A 20,865-nucleotide genomic window follows, 5' to 3' on the forward strand; every position below is an offset into this window, starting at 1 on the left:
TGGATTGTAACCATAGCACCAGGACTCATCACCAGTAATGACCTTTGACAGAAAATCTGGACCAGTTTCAAGCTGTTATTTCAAATAATAAATTCATACGAGAACGCAGAAATAAGACAAAAGCAGTGTGGTCAGTTGTTCAGTCTGAACTAGGAGCCAAAGTAAAAATTCATGAGATTTTGAAAATTAGACATGAAAATGAAATTATAGTAAACCCTGTTCAGATGTCAAGTTGTTTCAATGAATTCTTCCTAAACGTAGTAAGATCGGATGTGGATATGACATTCTATCAGGGCATCACAAATTTGGAAAACAGCCAGAACACATCTTTTAAACAATTTGAAAAAATAACCCAAAGGGATGTGGAAAAGGAAATATTGTCTCTAAAAAACAAAACCTCACATGGATGGGATGAAATAACAACATCTGTAATCAAGTATGTGTATGATATTATTTCCCAACCACTGTCAACTATTATAAATCAATCTTATGAACAGGGATGCTTTCCAGAGGTATTGAAATATGGTGAGATCAAACCTCTATTCAAGAAAGGATCGACAGAAGATATGGGGAATTACCGCCCTATCTCTCTCTTGCCGGTTTTCTCTAAAGTGTTTGAAAAGATTGCAGCAAAACAAATTAATAACTTTCTTACTGTAAATGATATAATTTTTAAGAACCAGTTCGGATTCCAACAGGGTAAAAGCACTGCGAATGCTATAAATGAGTTTATCCAAAAAATATGCTCCACGTTAGATAAAGGTAGAAAGGTCACAGGTATATTCTGTGATCTGACTAAAGCTTTTGATTCAGTGAACCATGCATTACTCCTCCACAAATTACAGATGTATGGAATCAGAGACACTGCTTTAAAATGGTTTAGCTCTTACCTGTCAGGTAGGAAACAAAGAGTAATTTTAACTTCAAATGGAACCAATTATTCATCAGACTGGAAAACAGTTCCCCAAGGAGTCCCACAAGGTTCGATATTGGGTCCCTATCTGTTTCTTTTTTACGTAAATGACCTACCACTTGCTATTGATGTTCATTCAGTCTTATTTGCTGATGATACATCAGTTCTAATTGAAAATGAGGTATCTGAAAATATTCCAGAAAAAGCCAAAAACACTTTAGAAAAACTTGAATCTTGGTTCTATCAAAATGGACTAAAACTAAATGTAACTAAAACCAAAATGATGCAATTTGAAGTTAAATCAGTAGAAAGGAGTGAAATAAAGATAACTTGCAATGATCAGGATATCACAGAAGCAAACCACGTGAAGTTCTTAGGCCTAAATCTTGACAAAAATTTAAATTGGAAGGTACACATAGATTACTTAGCAAATCAACTGAACAACTTAGCATTTGCAATGTGTATTTTGTCAGGTGCCACAAACATAGATACCAGAAAGATAGTTTATCACTGCTACTTTGAGTCAGTTATTCGTTATGGCATAATCTTCTGGGGAAATTCAGCAAATGTCACTAGGCTCCTAGTATTACAAAAGAAAGTAATTAGAAACATGTGTGTTGCAAAAAAATGGGAATCCTGTCGACCACTGTTAAAAAATTTAAAAGTACTATCTATCCCCTCACTTTACATATATGAGATGGTGGTGTTCCTATATAGAAATCAACATACACTATACAATTTCCATTTTGACCACAACTACAGCACTTGCCACAGAGATAACTTCAAACTTCCAACACATCGTTTAAAACTTTATGCCCAAACGCCAGAGTATATGGGGTTAAAAATTTTCAATAAAATAAAAGGCAGTAATATATTTAAAATGGAGATTGGTTCACTGAAAAGATTGCTCTTTACTCTCCTGGTGGAAAAGTGTTATTATTCTGTCAATGAATTCATTGAGGACAGCTTCACAATCTGAACACAGGGATTGTAATACATTTATTATTTTATGTACATGTGTAGCTGTAACTTAGAAATGTAAAATATAATGTAAACTTTTGTAGTTCTCTTAAAAAAGTGAAAAAAGTTTCTTTTGTAAACCTTGACATGTCTCCTGTACATCAAATCAAATGATTTGAAAATTGTATGTAATGAGATGAATAAACCACATAACATAACATAACATAACATGTTTCAACTCAATCTTCCTCTTGATTGTCAGTCAGAACCTGAGGTACAAACTTGGCTGCAACCCTTTTCATTCACAAACATTTAGAAGTGACTTCATGCCTTGTGTCCATTTTGAAACTACACTTTCACATACCCCACTACCATGATTGAAACCACTTATAATTTTCATTATCATTGTCAGTAACTGCTTTATGTTCATTTCACTCCATGAATCAAACCATACTTTCTTACTTCATTGAATCATGCATCCTCATTAGATGGTGATGATGATGATGGAAATGAGAGATAAATATTCCTCAGCAACCATAATGTCATGCTATACATATTTTGAAGGTAGAAGTCACTAACATACAAAAAGTGGGCACTGACATTAAAATATATTTTGGGCAGTTTCAAGATGGAGGTGCCAATTACAGATTCTCTCAGCTTAAATGGACTTTTTTTATGATGGTATCATTGGAAAATACTGGACCCACAGTTTGGCACGGGTCCACGTTCGATCAGTGGTTGAAACTGTGTTGCACATTTTTGCCTAAATTCCTCCACAGATTCTTTTTGATGTGCCTCAGGTACACATGGTCATTACTATTCACTTTCTTTCCTCTAAACCTGTGATGGGGAGTGTATCATTAACTATTCTGGGTACAATAGTATGTCCCAAACTTTGAGCTCTGACTAGTCTTGAATAACCGTGACTTGACATGAAATCATGGCATAAATCATGCTGAACAGTTTCATCAGGCCATACCCTTCCATTACAAATTCTATTGCTTCTATGAAGACATTAGGAGATGAAGTCTACCAAGTCATATTATAACACTTGAAACTTTGATGGTATTTATGTTAACCTCATAGAATATCTCTGGCCTTCAGATGCAATGATTGATCAGATGTTATTCAACAAGTTTTCTGACAAAAATCTGCATTCTTTTCAACTGCAGATAATAAAGATGAGAACAGGGTGTTACATTTAGTGGGAGAAGTGATTATAAATGGCTGCTAACCTATAAGGATTATTTCTTAATCGAGATCTTTGGCAACTGTCTACTTGAATTCATTCCCCCCTGGAATACCCAACATGTCTTTGTTTTGACAGTCAAGTCACAAGAAGTCACATGGAAGGAATAAGCGCTTCAGAAGATGGATGATCTTGTATCTTAATCACAGCTAGCCCCACCTAACTGCTTCACCCAGAAGATTTTGACTGAACAGCACTGTAATTACCCTGGTGCTAGAGATAAATCTTTTAGTTGGGGGAAATTTTGATCTTGGACAGTCATACATTTGAGCTAATACAAACAATACCACCCATAAGATAAAGAGTGTTGTGCCATCAACTGTCCATATTTTAAAATCCAACTTCCTGACAGATGAAAGCTGTGTGCCTGACTGAGACTCAAACTCAGGCCCTTTGCCTTTCACAAGCAAATGTTCTACCAAATGAGCAACTCATTTGGATACTCAGTTGGTACAACATTTGTCCTTGAAAGGCAAAGCTTCTGAATTTGAGTCCCAGTCCAGCACATAGTTTTAATATGTCAGGAAGTTTTGTATCAGTGCACGCTCTGTGCAGAGAGAAAATTCATTCTGGCATTAAGATCCATACTGTCATAGACAAATTCAGATAAGTATTGTCCATGTAACTTCAAAGGTAGGCTTATGAGGGCTGATAAATAAAAATGTAAAGTTTCATTGAAAGTTGAACAAAATCCCAATGACAACAGTATATCAATTTTTTTTATGAACAAATAATGTCAAACCTATCTCAAATGGTGAAAAAGATGAATTTTGACTCACTCTGCACTCACTACATGTGTGCAATATTGATTGACTTTTTCTTCCAATTTTAACTGTCTTCATGATTTTTCTTGACCACAACAGTATCAATGAAAGGATGAAGAGTGTCAAAAAGTAACTTATTGCATCCTTACAAAAATTGTCTAGTCATGGGCATTGTGTATATATTGGATATATTGGGATCATATCTGCTTGACAAAAATGAAGCTTCATACTTTCTAAGAAGCTTGGCTGGAAAATGCTCACCTTTAACTTTAATCATCAGTTCATTAAAAAAAAAAAAAAAAAAAAAAAAAAAAAAAAAAAAAAAAAAAAAAAAAAACCATGCATCATCAATACATTTTCGGAAAAGACAAAGAAAAAAAGAAAACACCATATTACTGAAAGAGCCTGTTTCTTTTCCCTCTACACTCTGTTGACTAGTTTAAAGTTTTTTATGCAAAAAAGTTGCAGTATCTACTGCAGTTGTATGGAACAACTTGAGCATGTATTATCGATCACTGAACCTCATAACTGAATTTCTCAGATAATCTCAGCACATTTGCTCACTATCATTTTTCTGAATACTGTGCATGCAATTGGTTTTGATGATACAGGAACTGTGGTGTTAGTGCCAGTCCACGCAGAAAATAATTTGTTCTGTACTTGAAGGCAGGTACAGATACAGGTAACTAGATATGTCTGATTTGACAAATCATCAATGTTCGTGATTTCATCACTGATGGCTGATAATTGACCCCAAAGTATCACTTTTAAATGATGAATTTGTAGAATGGCATAAAAAGCAACACACAAATACATGCAATATCATATGTATTAATCAATAATTAACATAAATATTGCACAGATTTTTTGTATATAGACTATAAAAATAACTTTATTGGGAGAAATTTCCCATTCTGTGTGTTATGTTGTTGACAGAGAACACATCCTGCTGTTGAGAACAGTCTTCCAGAAGCTAATGTAGCTATACATTACAGATACTTGAGTGCAGTTTTGTATGGCTTTGAATATGTAGTACCGACAATGTGATTCTGTATTTCTAATGGATCTTGTTGAAGATCTAGAAGGACCTTTCAGATGACTGCTGAAATGTGATGGTAAGTTCATTTCTGTTCCAATTTGAAAACTCTTCTTTTCTTGTGCTATTTTTGTAATGTTCATTCCCCAAACAAAATTTTGGCTTTCCTGTAATATATCAATGTGTTGCCTGTCCTAATTGATGGTTACTGTAACAACTATATATAGCAAATCCTTGAAGCTTCTAATTACCTTTGAAGATGCTATAGCATCTTGGAAGTTTATGTTGTTGAATCCATGCTTGAGCTTCATTGATGTATATGGCCTGTTAACATATTCAGTTGGCAGTAAGTACTTTTTTTATTTCTGTTATGATTTTATTTTTCACATTCTGTCCTGTAATGTGTACTGGTTGTATGCCACATATTTTGATATTCAACATATACAGCCCAGTAACATTAATGTGACTACCGACTATGTTCGATGTAATGTCCAACAACTGCCCACAGACGGAAGGTGTCAGCACTAGCAGTAGACAGTATATAAAGTGTATCAGGAGACTGTAAAACAATGTAGTCATTGTCATAATGCAGAAACAGAGTGATTTATTTAATGCCCAAAAGAGCATGATCATTAACTTTTGGGGCAAGAGTGGAAGCAGTTCTGAAATGGCCAGGTTTTGAAACAGTTATGGTTAAAGTATACCGTGAATGGCAAATGGTGCTATCCAAAACTGGTGCTGAGGCAATTGTGCACCACACGCCATAGGTCACAGAGGTGAACAATGGCTGCGGAGATGTGTGAGGGTGAATAGATGTGCAACTGTTGGGCAACGGACCACCCACATGAAACAAGGGGCTACCAACAATGTCTATTCAATGACCATTCAGTGAATGTTACTGTGTATGCCCCTCCACAGTGGTTGCCTGGTTCACACACCCATGATGACTTCTTTCCATCAGTGATGAAAACTGGAATTTGCACACAAACACTGCAACTGGATGTCCACCAAGTACCGACAGGTGATCATACAGATGACCATTGGCATGTATGATGTGAAACGTCAGAAAGCAAACACCTTGCAGCAGTCACTGGAAGGCTCTAGGGCAGATGAATGTTTCTGTGGTATTCTCTGCATGATGTCATCATTCTGGAGGGCACAATGGATCAACACAAATATGTATATATGCTTCGGGACCATATCCACCCTTACATGCAGTTTGTTTTCCTCAGCACGGTAGCATCTGCCAGCAACACAATTCAACATCTCACACATTTTGCAGCATATGTGCATGGTTAAAAGAGAACCAGAATGGGTTTACTGTACTCCCCTTGGCCACCAAACCCCCCCGCTTTAAACCCAATCAAGACTCTGTGGGACCACAACAATTATGCTGTTCATGCACTGGATCCTCAACCGACAAAACCTAGCACAGCTGCCCACAGCGCTGTTATCTGCATGGCTCCACATCCCTGTTGGTACCTTCCACAACCTCACTGACTCTCTTGCTGAACGTGTCACAGCAGCCCTTGGTGCAAAAGCTGGTTATTCAGGATTTTTTACAGGTGGTCACTTCAGTGTGATTTGACAGCGTATTGGTTACTGGTATCACTTCACTGCTTGCAACATACTTACCTACATAAATTTCTACAGTAGTCACTTCTATAAGCCACATCAAGTCACAGTCATCTACCACACATACAATATCTGTGGCTGCTAGCTTGGGTGGTGCATTAGAAATGGCATTTAATGATATTATTAATCACTAGGGCACAGCTGCAAAAATCTTTCAATTGAACAGAAGCTGAATTCCATATAGTGGACACTTCTTAAATCAGTTTGAGATCTGGTTATTTTCTTAGTTCACCACTTCCTATTACACTTTGTTTGAAGCAGAGTACAGTCCTTCTCAAAGCAACAATCAACCCAGACAGTTTGTGAGTCTTTTCAATAGATTTTTTTTTTTTACCATATTGAGCATATAGGCAAAACACAACATATGTTCTTTTCCTTCCAAATGCTATTTCTGTTCCTTTTAGCACTGCACTGACGTTGTTATGAGAAATGTTCACCAAAATATTAATTTAAACTGTGGCAGTTCGCCTGCTTTATTTCTTTGTTTCTTGCCCTCGGTGTAGACGTACTGCACTGCTACACTGGCTGAAAAATGGGTTGTGGAAGCACAACACTGTCTACTTTAAATGATGTAGCTAACAGATGCACATTTGTGTTTTGCAGTACTTTACTTTCACTGTTCACAACCCCCCCCCCCCTCCCCCCAACAATACACAGTTATATGTGTCCAGTGAAATATTGTTTTAACTTACCATAAGCTTCATTAATATTTTGCAGGTAAACCACACACTGCTACAATAGTTTCCTGTTTAACATCTACAAGCAGTAAAAACATAACCACAAAGTTCACAGTTCTTGAAGAATAGAGGGTATGTATGGAGCAAGCCTGTCATTGTTTTAACACATGGCCTAATTGTGTAACACTTATTTCACATTTAAGTTGAAGTATTGTTGTTGTTCTAAGCAATACAGTTTCTCATTTGAAACTCGGCCATGAATTGACTGTCTCAGGACCAAAAACTGGGCCCTTATATACTCTCACAATAATATGTACTGAAACTACACATTGTTCGAAGTTAAATTTACAGAAATTGCAATTAAACTTAACTCATTAAATTAACTGAATACATTGAAAAAATGCTTCTTTTTAACAGTTTCTTCCACAACAAGGGTTAAGCCAAAATTATTGGTTTAAATCATGAAATTAACAAATATCGTTATGCAAACAATGCTTTTGACAAAACTGTTAATTACTTTGGAATTAATTAAAGGCTGGCTTTGCTAACATGTTTTCGAACAGAGTCAAATAGTTTCTTTAGGAATGCTATTAGTTGTTACTCCAAATGTTTGTAATTATTATAGAATTTATATTTGTTTATAAGTCAACAATAGAATTTAAGTTACAAAACAATCACTGATTTCACCCTATAATGAAAGATACTGACTAGGCATAATCAAAATAAACTAGAAAATCAAATTACATACATAAAACTGAGCACAAATTAGATCTGGTGTTATATTCTTTACAACTGAAGGCCAACCTTTCTCTTTTATGAAAATTCAGATTTTTTACTCAAGTATGTTAATGGTAATTAGTTAAAAGTGAAAAACTGAATTCTAAGGAGGCAGATGACAAAACAAGATGGGAATAAAAATATCCCAGATTGCTCCATCACAAAATGAGGAAAGAATTATTGACAGTGGTAACACTTATGTCCCCCCCCCCCCCAAACATCGAAGTTCGACTTTTTGTCTTTAACATTGATGTTACAATGTTTCAAAGTCTTCATTGTTGTTATTGAAACACCAATGTATAGTACAAACTACCCAATGTCAATATTTTGTAAACATCAATTCATCAAACATTGCTACATGTAACTGTACGATCTAACACCCCGTTGAACTCTCTTTTAATGGGCAACTGTCAGCTTTTCACTTCAATTAATTTTTACCACTATAAACCTCTAAACAACAACATATGAACAGTTCATTCAATTCATGTAGTTTCTTGAATGTGGTGTCACAAAAACAAAGCGTTTCAGGAGTACCTGCACAAATGAAAGACAGCAATCATGCCAAAAAATTTAAATGCACACATTATGACATGCTGACCTTATTATATTCTACTGGAAAAAATACAATCTTTTTGGGAATAAACTGAATAACTACATCAATGAATTAGCAAGTAATTTTGAGTTATCATATACAAAACTCTGCATGTATTGATGAGCATTACAACAAAACTGAGTTCTGCTAGGACTGCTAACAGAAAAATAGCTCCCAAAAACAAGGCAATATTAATGATCAACGTTAATCACAATTTTGAATAGTGGGAACCAATAAAAAACACAAAATAATGGCAGGGAACTATTCACTTGCCTCTGGAACTGAAATAATTCATGATTTTGGTGAATGACACAATGTTGTAGGTCGCCTAACAAATTATAATACAGAAATTACCATCACTACAATTTGGAAGAAAGAACTGAAAATATTCTAATCTTAAGTGACTTGTCATAGAGTCTCTGATGATGATGATCATGTATTTAATAATTATATAATCTGAAATTGCCCCACAAACAAGGCATCCTCTATATATATGATTAGCTGAATACCACCGCTTCACTGCCGAAGTTAAAGAAATGTCTGTGCATACCGTAGCTCCAGTGGCATGGTGGAATGTTCGTAAGCCTTCATTTACAGCTTCAAATTTATAGCATTTCACAATCAATGTGGATTCATTTTCCAAAATATATTTATGGGAATTGGGTGCTGCAATAATATTGGCTTGTGCATCTGTATCCTGAATTGACAGTGAGAAATACATACTCTTGTACTTGTGAAACATGTGAGAATGCAAGTCAAGGAAATAGACAACTGTCTTTGATGGTTGTCATGGTCCCTGTTAACACAATACTTGCATATTTCTTAACTGCTATATACATGGATGTTATCCATAAAATACACATGGTCAGGCTACAAATCCATCACAAACTGTGATGGAGCTGGGAAGACTACATGATGGCTCAAATTGGACCTTTTCATGCTACAACACACTCTTGTATCTATGGTAATTCCACAGTATGCCAACCAAACTTTTAGGTTATTCCATGAATAGTCATGATACAGTCACTTTCACATGCTAAGTCACAATTGTGAGACATTCCAGAAACATTAATCTTCAAAGGACATGATATGGCACAAGTGTCATATTGAGATTGAGTAGTCCCCTAAATTTCAGGATATGTGTTCTGCTAATCAAAAGTTGATTATCTGTGCATTTCTGGACTGCTTTGTTGATATTTACATACGGCTTTCCAAGGCAGCACAGGGTTGAAGTGTGAAAAATGTTTCAGAGCTTGTTTAAGTTGTTCTGCCTTGTTTTGATTCTTTCTTCTTGAAGATACCACCGAACATGTTGACAATATTATGGGAAAGAAAGTTGCTACTCAACATATAGTGGAGATGCTGGATCACAGATAGGCACAACAAAAAGCTTTCCACACTTAAAGCTTTTGGTCAATGGTCTTTGTCAACAATGATAGACACGCACATGCACACACACGTCACGCAAATGTAACTCACACACACAACTACAGCCTCATGCAACTGAAACCACATGACTGAACATGTTGACTATGAAATAGATGTATGGTCATCAACACACCTGAAAGAAGTTATAATAGAAGGGGATGAATCTGAACTAGGGAAAATAAACACAGAATTAGGTACATCATCGTATCAGTTGGTTATTTTATTAGCCACCATACAATTTACTTTTGACTAGAATTATTTGTTGCTTCAAAAGCACTGACATTGTTAGACAGAATGCATCAAATAATCATTTGACAGATTCTGTGTAAAGTGAATGCTCTTTACTGAACAATCTTCAGTAACACAAAGGTTACTATTATTATAAACTATTCAATGTAAAGCTACGTCTTTTACTTGACATCTACAGTACCAGCTTTAACACATAATTACTATTATTGTACACTCAAAACTCAGCACAATAAATTATGCTTGCTGTGATCAACATACATAATCAGTCATACATTGGAGGCTGTATTATACCATTATGATATAATTGTGTGCAATAGTTGTTCTGACTATCATCGATAAGACTGAAAATACTTCCCAGCTACAAGCAAACTGACTTTTTATTCACATAGTAGCCATTCCCAGCCATTTTTTGCTGTGGTTCAGTCTGTTTAAATGGAAAAGAAATAAAAGAGAAAGCACACATTTCTAATATGTACAGTAATTGGATATATGTCCCGATCTTCTTCTCACCCTGTTTCTGTCCATTTCCTCCTTCCCCTCTCTTTGTCCATCTCCTCCTCCTTCCTCCCCTCTCTGTTCATCACCAATCCCCCCCCCCCCCCTCTCTCTCTGTCCATCACATTCTCCCTCTTTCCTTCTCATCTTCTCCCCCCTCCTCTCCTCCATCTCTTCCTGCCATGCACCCTCTCTGCCTGTCACCCCGTTTCTGCTTTCTATGTCCATTTCCTCCTCTTCATCTGTCCATCTCCTCTTCCCCCTCTCTCTGACCTTGAACCTTGTTTATTGTTACTGCAAATTCAGATTCTGTAGTAGTGTTCTAATCATACGCTGATAAGCCATAGATTATATTTCACTATTATATATTGTATGTACATATTTTTATCCTAAAAAGTATGTAACTTATGTGTGTCCACTTGTTCAGTACAGTAACATGTAAATATTTGAGGTAAATCAGTTGAGTACTTTGAGAGTTTAGGTAACAATGTTTCCTCTTTACATATTACACATATATTTATATATCATACATGTGGCAGTTATCGACTGCAAGAGTCAACCGCCTCATCTTTGAGAATGAACTTCTTTGAAAACTGTTGATCTCAGTGTGTTCCGAACTCTGTATTCGAGTGGATGTGTTTGTATCGACATGATCATAATAAAGTTAATTCAGTGTAAACGAAAGAATACTTAATGTTGGGTTTGATATTACTGTATGTAACATCTTGATCCCCATATACATATTAAAATATATAGCCTATGTCCATCCAAATGTTCACTAGAGCATGGTGTAAAAATTTGAATAAATCAGTCACAAACTTTTCAAGATTATTAGTAACTACATTCCTTTTACAAATAACAAATTTATTTATTTATATATGATCTACATTTAGAAACTGGTGAGTAAAAATGTGCACATATCCGAATGCAGCATTGTGGCAAAATTTTGAAGCAGTTAGAAAAGAACTTCAGATTTAAGATTTTGAATACATGAACATTTCTATTTTTATATAGATTTCCCTTAAAATTATTACATATATACGTATATATCACAAGCAATGCTCCAGTAGGCAAATAAAAACACACAAATATTCGAACGTGACAGTGTGTTAAAATTTCAAAGCTCTCAGTTAACAGCTTTCAGAGATTCACTTGAACAAATGAATATTTACATTTTTATTTATACACATGTGAATGCTCATTTGACCAAAATCTTATATCTTCAAAAGTTCTTCTGCAATTGCTTTGAAACTTTGACACAACAATGTGTTTGAATATATCTATGTTATTATATACCTACAGGAGCACCATAAGGTGTATAACATTCACACACTCAAATGCAACATTATATATAAAAACAAGCACACACTCAAATGCAACACTGTATCAGCTTTATGATTTCAATCTCAGAAGCCACAGTTTAGTTTCAGAAGAAGAAAATATTACACTAGTTCTACTCAAGAGCACCAGTCTGGTGTGTGATGTTATCTTATACTTGAAAGCTGACAAGGTGACAAGTGGAGATAAATCTTGATAATTAAATTATTATTTCAATATTTTTATTACAGTCTATTATCACTTTTATAATTACAATGCCAACCAGTTTTGTCCATATTCTGAACATCCTCAGATATATTAAAACAAGCAAAAGCCCTACTCTGTCTGATCTTAAACAACTAATCGGAAAGACACACACACACACACACACACACACACACACACACACACACACACACACACATATATATATATATATATATATATATATATATATATATATATATATATATATATATATATATATATAAAAACAAAGATGAGGTGACTTACCGAACAAAAGCGCTGGCAGGTCGATAGACACACAAACAAACACAAACATACACACAAAATTCAAGCTTTCGCAACAAACTGTTGCCTCATCAGGAAAGAGGGAAGGAGAGGGGAAGACGAAAGGAAGTGGGTTTTAAAGGAGAGGGTAAGGAGTCATTCCAATCCCGGGAGTGGAAAGACTTACCTTAGGGGGAAAAAAGGACAGGTATACACTCGCACACACACACATATCCATCCACACATACAGACACAAGCAGACACATTTGATCACAGTCTCCAGTAGCTGAAGCCACACTACCTGTGTTCAGCTATATGGTGAGTAGCCACTATCCTTTTCATAATATTGTTACATTCCAGTCTAGATTTTCCATTTTTTGATAACTAATCTGATATGATAAATGAAATAGTGTATATGATACCAACTCAAGTCGCAGAGCAACATGTCAGTTTTATGTGCTTTGTGCAACTTCAAATAATGTGATGGTAAGACTGTCTGAGTGGAGTGTGTAAAGATGGGCTCACATGGAAAGATGTATGACTGTTTTATGCAGTTCAGTGACACTGTCTGGGTGTTTCCATTGATGGCAACCTCCAGCATATGGCAATCATGCCCAACAATCTTGTGAGGACTGGTGTATGGAAGTTTGAAACCAGGCCTGATCCCTTCAATCTGCACCATTACGTGTGTGGCAGTTACCAAAACTGGATGAAGAAAAGATGATGGGATGCCATACCAAGGACTGGGTTGTGGATGGATGCGTGCAACATGGGAGTGCAATCCTGGAATTCCGGTATGTCACAGCCAGAAATGGTAACAGAAAGCTGAACAAATTCCCCAGGTACCCAAAAGAGCCAAAAGAGCTCACCACAAACCAGCTCAGCTACAGAGGTATTGAGCTCCCTCTTGAAACTTATGCAGAGACCAAAAGGACAATGGGGGAAGCAGTACTCCATGCTGTATTGAGCAAAGCAGAGCAGACTTCAAAGTGTAATGCCATCCCTCGACCATACCATTGATAGCTGGGTGATAGGTGGTGGTGCAGTGACAATGAGTGCTACAGAGTTGTGCAAGCTTGTTGAACAGCTGGGATTTGAATTGCTTTCTGTGATCCATGATGATGATGTGGAAGGGGGGCTAAATGGGCTATGGACCTCTGAACAGCATATGAAATGTTCAGTTATGGTTAAAATGCACTGTTGGCTGTCAGAGATGGGGAGGTGACCAAAATATCTGTCTGAACATGAATAAACCTCCCTGTAGCTTCAGGAAAATCACCAGTGGGAGCACAGATTTGCTGGCTAATGTTACTGCACTGACAAGTGACACAGCTGTGGGCCCACTATGTCAGTCTGTGCAGACACCAGGCCACACATAGTGATGTGTAACAAGCCTGCTAATGGCTGTTATACCAGGGAGGCATAGGTTGTAAATCCTGTCAGAGGTGTGGCAGTGGAAAGAGGCTGGCAGAAAAAATCATGGGTTGCCTGTGGAGGTGTCACAGAACAATTCTGTGTCTCCATTAGGGATAGATACACATTCCAGTCTGAGACCAGTCGTTGGCAATTGGTGAGAGCAAGTACAGCTCCAAATCAACCATGCTGCAGCATGTGCCACAAAATCAATGCAACCAGTGACCCCAGGATTTGTGACTGACAATCAGCAACAATAGGGTCAGTTCCCGAGATATTCCAAATGAATGTGCTGACCTGAGAGATATATTTTGGTTGGCAGAACGGATATGGTGAGCAGTGATTTTTGGTCTGTTAGAAGGTGTATGTGATAGGTTAGTGGTTGGTAAATATCATATAAAGTGCCTAGACTCCATCGATATGTGAAAGTACCATATCGCCTCACAGATGGCAAGCAGCTCCCTGTCAGAGACACACTATTTCTGTTGTGCAGGGGTGAGTTTCCTTGAGAAGAAAGCCATTGGTTGTCAACAACCACTGAAGTGTTGCTGCAAGGCTGCATCTAAGGCATGCTGTCTGGCACTGACCATCAGGGCCAGCTGGGCATCGTGGACTGAGTGAGCCATAATTGCAGCACTGGCGAGCTTGTTTTTGGCAGTAGTGGAGTCAGTATCTATTTGATCCATCCAAGGAATGGGATTGTTGTCCTTTGTGTTGGGACTAGCAATGTCATCTGTCATCAGTCCTTGAGTGTATGCTGTGCCGGGGAGATGAAAATGGCAGAGGTTCATAATTCCAAGGAATTGGTGGAGTTCTCAGAGTGGTTCACGGATGCTGAATTTCCCAAATAGCTTGAGCTTTTTCAGGGGGGCGAATGATGCCATCTGCACAAATCTGGTGGCCCAAAAGTGCCACCTGGGAGGCACCAAAGATACATATAAGAGCTTTAATGATAATCCCAAATTTGTTGAACCGTTGACACACTGCTGTCATACAGTCATGGTATTGCGAAAGTGAAGAAGAAAATACCAATATATTGTCAAGATCAATGAAGCAAAAGGGTAGGTCATGTAGCACACCATTGATGGATTGTTGCCATGTCTTTGCAGCTTTCAGAGGCCAAACGACATGAAAAGCGACTCAGAGAGTCCAACTGTCATGGAGGTGGCTGTCTTTGAGAGTCTTCCATGGTGGCTAGTATCTATGTGAATGCTTTCATACAATCAAGGATGCTGACACCAAAGTGCTGCTGAGGAAGTGGTTGAATTGGTGCATCCATTAAGAGGACACTAGTCACTGAAGGGTCACCAGATTCATCCTTCTTCAGTATGAGGCAGAGAGGAGAGGACTAGGGTCTGCTTGAACAGCAGATGGAGCCAACTTGAAGAAAAGTCCCAAATTTGGATTTAGCAGCAGCAAGCTGTTTTGGTAAGAGGTTTCATAGTCTGCTGAAAACCAGAGGTGCGGATCTGGTGGACTGTGCTGTGTCATACCTCCTGTGGTACTCCAGATGTTTGTATGATGGCTGAGAAAGAGTCAAAAAGGTACTGGTAAGCCATCCACTAGCAGGAGGGATGAGCTTCAGTGCAAAGTTTTGTGCAGCACACAGGAACCCAAGATCGAGTGACATGAGGGCCAGCTTATCAGGAAGGAGCCAAAAATTTGCTAAGAAATTGATACCAATAACTGGCTCCATGACATCTGTGATGGTGAAATGCCAGCGGAAGGTGTGGTGCAGTCCTACGTCCAATTGCATCATGTGGACACCAAGAGTGGTGATAGGCATGTTGTTGGCAGCTGACAGTCCCAACGAAGTTATTGGTTGATGCCCAGGTAGCTGTTTGCAAAGACAGATGGACAGGTCAGGCCCATTGTCTATATGGAAATGCTGGTTGGGCCTTCTGCCCAAAGTGAAGGTGTAGTGCAGTCCTATGTCCAATTGCATCATGTGGACACCAAGAGTGGTGATAGGCATGTTGTTGGCAGCTGACAGTCCCAACGGAGTTATTGGTCAATGCCAAGGTAGCTGTTTGCAAAGACAGATGGACAGGTCAGGCCCATTGCCTATATGGAAATGCTGGTTGGGCCTTCTACCCAAAGTGAACACGTGCTGTGAGACAGAATGGCATCGGTGCATGTTCACTCACAGATGCCGCTGACATTTGGGTGAGTGCATGGTGGGGGGCAGTGGGAAGCATGCTCACTAAACATGCAGTGGTACTGCACATAGTGGGTTGGTCTTCAATGACATTTGGGTGATCGCAAGGCGGGGGCAGTGGTAGCAATGGTAACAACATAGTGAGTTGGTCTTTGTCGTAAGAATATTCATGAGTGCACTAGTAAGGGTGTGACATTGTTTGAATAACAGCTGGCCAGGCACGAAGTGCAATGCTTCAACTGTAAGGATGTCAATCTGGAATGAAAGCAGCTGGAATTATTGGCTGTCCATGCTGGTCTAATGTGCAAAATACATTGTAGCTGTCATGTCAGAGTTGACATCAGGCTGGAAGCAGCAACATGAGCTGTAACAGAACACAGGCCTTAACCACTGTGTCAGAAAGGAAAGCTAGTTGTTGCAGTGAAAGTGTCTTCTGAGTTGTGAAGATGGCATGAGCCTGACTAGGCAGTCAGTTCAGCCAAAGCACAGGCAGCAACTTGTCTGGAACTATGCCAATGTTGACAGTGTGCAGAGGTGACAAGAGCTGGAATGGTGTTCTGTCACCAGTGTCATCATCTGCAATTAGATGAGGTACACACTCAGCTGGGGGACATAGAGAGGTGAGCTGCTGGTATGGCCCACTGGATGGTGGCACATTATTGATTTCAGCAACTTTGGCAGTGTAGCACTGGTCAAGCTGGTCGGCAATATAAGCATATTGCATATGCTCTGACATTACACCATTGCAATGAAAGCAGGCCTCGACCTGTGTGAACCAAAGGGACGGATGGGTAGGCAAAAAAAGTGTTGATCAGCCAGTGACATAGGAGACCATAGAATGCAACTCACTGGAAGATGATGTGGCAGCAATATTAGCAGTGGCAGCACAATCCACGGGAACAACCTCATCATAGTTAATCATGTTGTACCACACATGCACAGCAATTAGTCTGTGCCAGCAAGGTGTCACCACTGTAAGTTAATTTATGTAGGAAGCAGAATATACAATTACACATTAAGTTAATGCTTGTTGATAGCACTGTTGGTACAAGAAACCAGCCACATGAAAGCAGTCACAATCTCATGCAACCCTATTCACCGCAGGGGTGACCACTTAGTCACTGCACACGACCTGTCACAGGAGCAACCATTGAAAAAATAGTACACAGTTTGCCGGGTGAATGACCACTCGTAATGCTACACAATCTGTAGCTTGGGTGACCACATCATATCACACCACACCAGAGACAACTGATGATACTATACAATCCCTCACTCAGGTGACCACTGAAATCAAGTCATATCCTGTCACATAAGTGGTCATTGATGACACTACACAATCTGTCACTCAGGAGACCTCTGAAATTGCAGTGTTGTCACAGCACACATAACAAACCAGCATGTTCTCATGTGGCTTTGTGTTGATATAGTTGTATGTGGCTGCTGCAAAGATGTAGCGGTGGAAAAACATCTGATTCCTTTGCTTCATAATCTTGCTGGATCCTCAAAATTGGACACACAGTGACATGAAACTACAGTTGGTAGGAATTGGACACTGCACTTGCAAACTATGTTGTTAGGGTCTTGTGTTTCTACTTTTATATCAGCTTGCTCTTTCAAGTGCCATGCTGTAGTCGATGCTGTGAGCTTGCAGCTTGGCTAAGCATGCTAGCAGCATTGCACTGTAGCCTGTACTGTAAGTTCAGAGCATAGCAACAGATAGCAGTACTGTAGGTAACTGTGCTTGGCAATCACAGATGGCAGTTGCTGCAACTCTGTTTAAAAAAGTAACCTCAAACGTTAAGGAGGTGGATAGGTTAGGCAGCTGGACATGTAGACTACCAGTCTACATCACATAAACTAAAGACATATGATCAGTTATATGTTAAAGCTAAAATGCTTACCTGAAAGCTGTCTATCATGGTAGGAGGAAGCGTTTCATCCACATTTCCAATGTCTTTTGAAAACCGGTTGAGAATTCTACCTAAAAAAAAGGGATAACAATTAAAGGATATTGATACAAATGTGATGGCATTCCAATTGATGAAACTTATTATGTAGAAATATTGAAGAGAAATCTGTGGAAGAACAAATAGCAAGTGATGAAAGACCTATTAACTGTTGGACATAACATAGGATGGCATGCTCAAACATGCACATATTACACTACAGTGAAATTTAAACTTCCTGTTTGGGAGAAGGATATGAATCAATTTTTGTTAAAAATAGCTTACTGAACTATCATCTGATACTCTACACCAAGGACACTTCTCAGTCTACATGGACATACAGAAGATGTGCAATGAACAAGATGAATGAAAGAGAAGCAAACAGAAGTTGTAAATAAAATGAACAACCATCTGAACCATTTCAGCTGAATCCTCATCCGGTTATCCTACAACCCTGGTGACAGAATGGGTATATATGATCATTCCATGTCCCCATAGGGAAATCTGAGTGTTCAGATTCTGATCTATTTCACCCTTCTCCAAGAAACTGTCTACACAATCATCTTTTGGTGTGTGTTTGATGTATATTAGACAATGTGGTCATTTGTATGTGAGTTTCGTGTGCGTGCATATGTGTGTGTGTGTGTGTGTGTGTGTGTGTGTGTGTGGGCGGGGGGGGGGGGGGGGTGAGTCTATCTTTGACAAATGCCTTGTTGGCCAAAAGTACTTTTGTTATACCTTTCTGCAACTCAGCATCTCTACTATATGGTGAACAGCAACAATCCTTTTCTTATATTGCTAGATGTATACATGTACAGATAACAATTACTCTACAACACAACTTAACCACATGAACATCTTCTGACAATTGGAGAAATCATGTTCTAGAAGTTTCTGAAACATGATGAATCTCTGTAAGCATAGTTTTTGCTAGAAGTGATATTAATGATATCTTACTGGTATATCAAAATATACAAAATTAACTACTTAATCATTTTTTAATCATACCGGTATATACACTGCAGAGCCAAAGGAACTGGTACACCTGCCTAATATCATGTAAGGCCCCTGTGAGCACGTGGAAGTGCCACAGCATGACGTGGCAGGGACAATACTGATGTCTGAAGTAGTGCTGGAAGGAATTGACACCATGAATCCTGCAGGGCTGTCCATAAATCCATAAGGGTACGAAGGGGAGGAGATCTCTTCTGAACAGCACATTACAAGGCATCCCATATATGCTCAATAATGTTCATTTCTGGAGAGGGTGTTCCTGGAGCCACTCTGTAGCAATTTTGGATGTGTAGTAGCATGTTGCATTGTCCTGCTGGAAATGCCCAAGTCCATCGGAATGCATAATCAATATGAATGGATGCAGGTGATCAGACAGGATGCTTACGTACGTGTCACCTGTGAAAGTCATATCTAGACATAACAGGGGTCCCATATCACTCCAATTGCGAACACACTGTTACAGAGCCTCCACCAGCTTCAGCAGTCCTCTGCTGACATGCAGGGTCCATGGATTCATGTGTTTGTCTCCATACCCATACATGTCCATTCGCTCAATACAATCTGAAATGAGACTCGACTGACCAGGCAACGCATTTTCAGTCATCAATAGTCCACTGTCGGAGTTGACGGGCTCAGGTGAGGCATAAAGCTTTGTGTCATGCATTCATCAAGGGTACACAAGTGGGCCTCCAGCTCCAAAAGCCTATATTGATGATGTTTCATTGAATGGTGCACATGCTGACACTTGTTGATGATCCTGCATTGAAATCTGCAGCAAATTGCAGAAGGGTTGCACTTCTGTGATGCTGAAGGATTCTCTTCAGTTGCTGTTGGTCCCATTCTTGCAGGATCTTTTTCCTGCCACAGCGATGTCGGAGACCTGATGTTTTTCCAGATTCCTGATATTTGTGGTACACTCTTGAAATAGTTGTATGGGAAAATCCCCACTTCTTCACTACCTCAGAGAAGCTGTGTCCTGTCATTCATGCACCTACTATAACACCACATTCAAACTCACTTAAATCGTGGTAACCTGCCATTGTAGCAGCAGTAGCTGTTCTAAGAACTGCACCAGACACTTGTTGTCTTATATATGTATTGCTGACCACAGCACCATATTCTGCCTGTTTACATATCTCTGTATTTGAGTATGAATGCCTGTACCAGTTTCTTTGGTGCTTCAGTGCAGCTGTGAAGAAGAGTTCTGAAAATATGGACAAATTATTTGCTAGTAAACAACCACACACTGAGGCATTAAATTTAGTCAAACAGGCATTCTTTACATTGAAAACAGCCACTACTTTAATCAATTATAACCATGAGAAATCATAAATATTATGCCTCCAGTAACATTTTCTGTCATTCATAAACGAACCTCACAAAAGTTTTGTGGGAACCAATGATGGGGGGAAAAAAAACATTCGACTTGTTTTAGTTGCCCTTTGTACTTTGGTAATCATTGTTGCCATAAACACGTCTTGGTCACTGATATCAGTTTCTATGTAGACACCCTCAAAGAGGTCAGGTCTATTTACTGCCATTTGATCCAATATACTTCCACCATGAGTGGGGTTCTGAACTACCTGTTCAAGTTAGTTTCCAGAGAAGGCATCTAGTAATCATTCACAGGATGCCTTATCATGCCCACCAAAAATAAGACTGTAAATTTCCCAATTGATAATTGGATGATTGAAGTGCACTGATGAGTACAGTATGATTGGGGAAATTA

At 38.6% G+C, this 20,865-nt stretch overlaps 1 protein-coding gene across 3 annotated transcripts in view; it reads right to left on the reverse strand.

The window, feature by feature from the left end:
- LOC126458056 (probable multidrug resistance-associated protein lethal(2)03659) overlaps positions 1-20,865 on the reverse strand; it is a 475,280-nt gene that overhangs the window by 111,713 nt on the left and 342,702 nt on the right. For all 3 annotated transcript variants that reach the window (XR_007585566.1, XM_050094853.1, XM_050094854.1), the window contains one exon: positions 18,078-18,157. Coding sequence is in view for 2 of the 3 variants with exons in the window: in XM_050094853.1 (XP_049950810.1) it covers positions 18,078-18,157 (80 nt within the window). In the remaining variant the exon portion in view is untranslated. The remainder of the gene's footprint in view (positions 1-18,077; positions 18,158-20,865) is intronic.

Source organism: Schistocerca serialis, chromosome 2 (assembly GCF_023864345.2).
Source record: "Schistocerca serialis cubense isolate TAMUIC-IGC-003099 chromosome 2, iqSchSeri2.2, whole genome shotgun sequence".
Classification (NCBI taxonomy): domain Eukaryota; kingdom Metazoa; phylum Arthropoda; class Insecta; order Orthoptera; family Acrididae; genus Schistocerca; species Schistocerca serialis.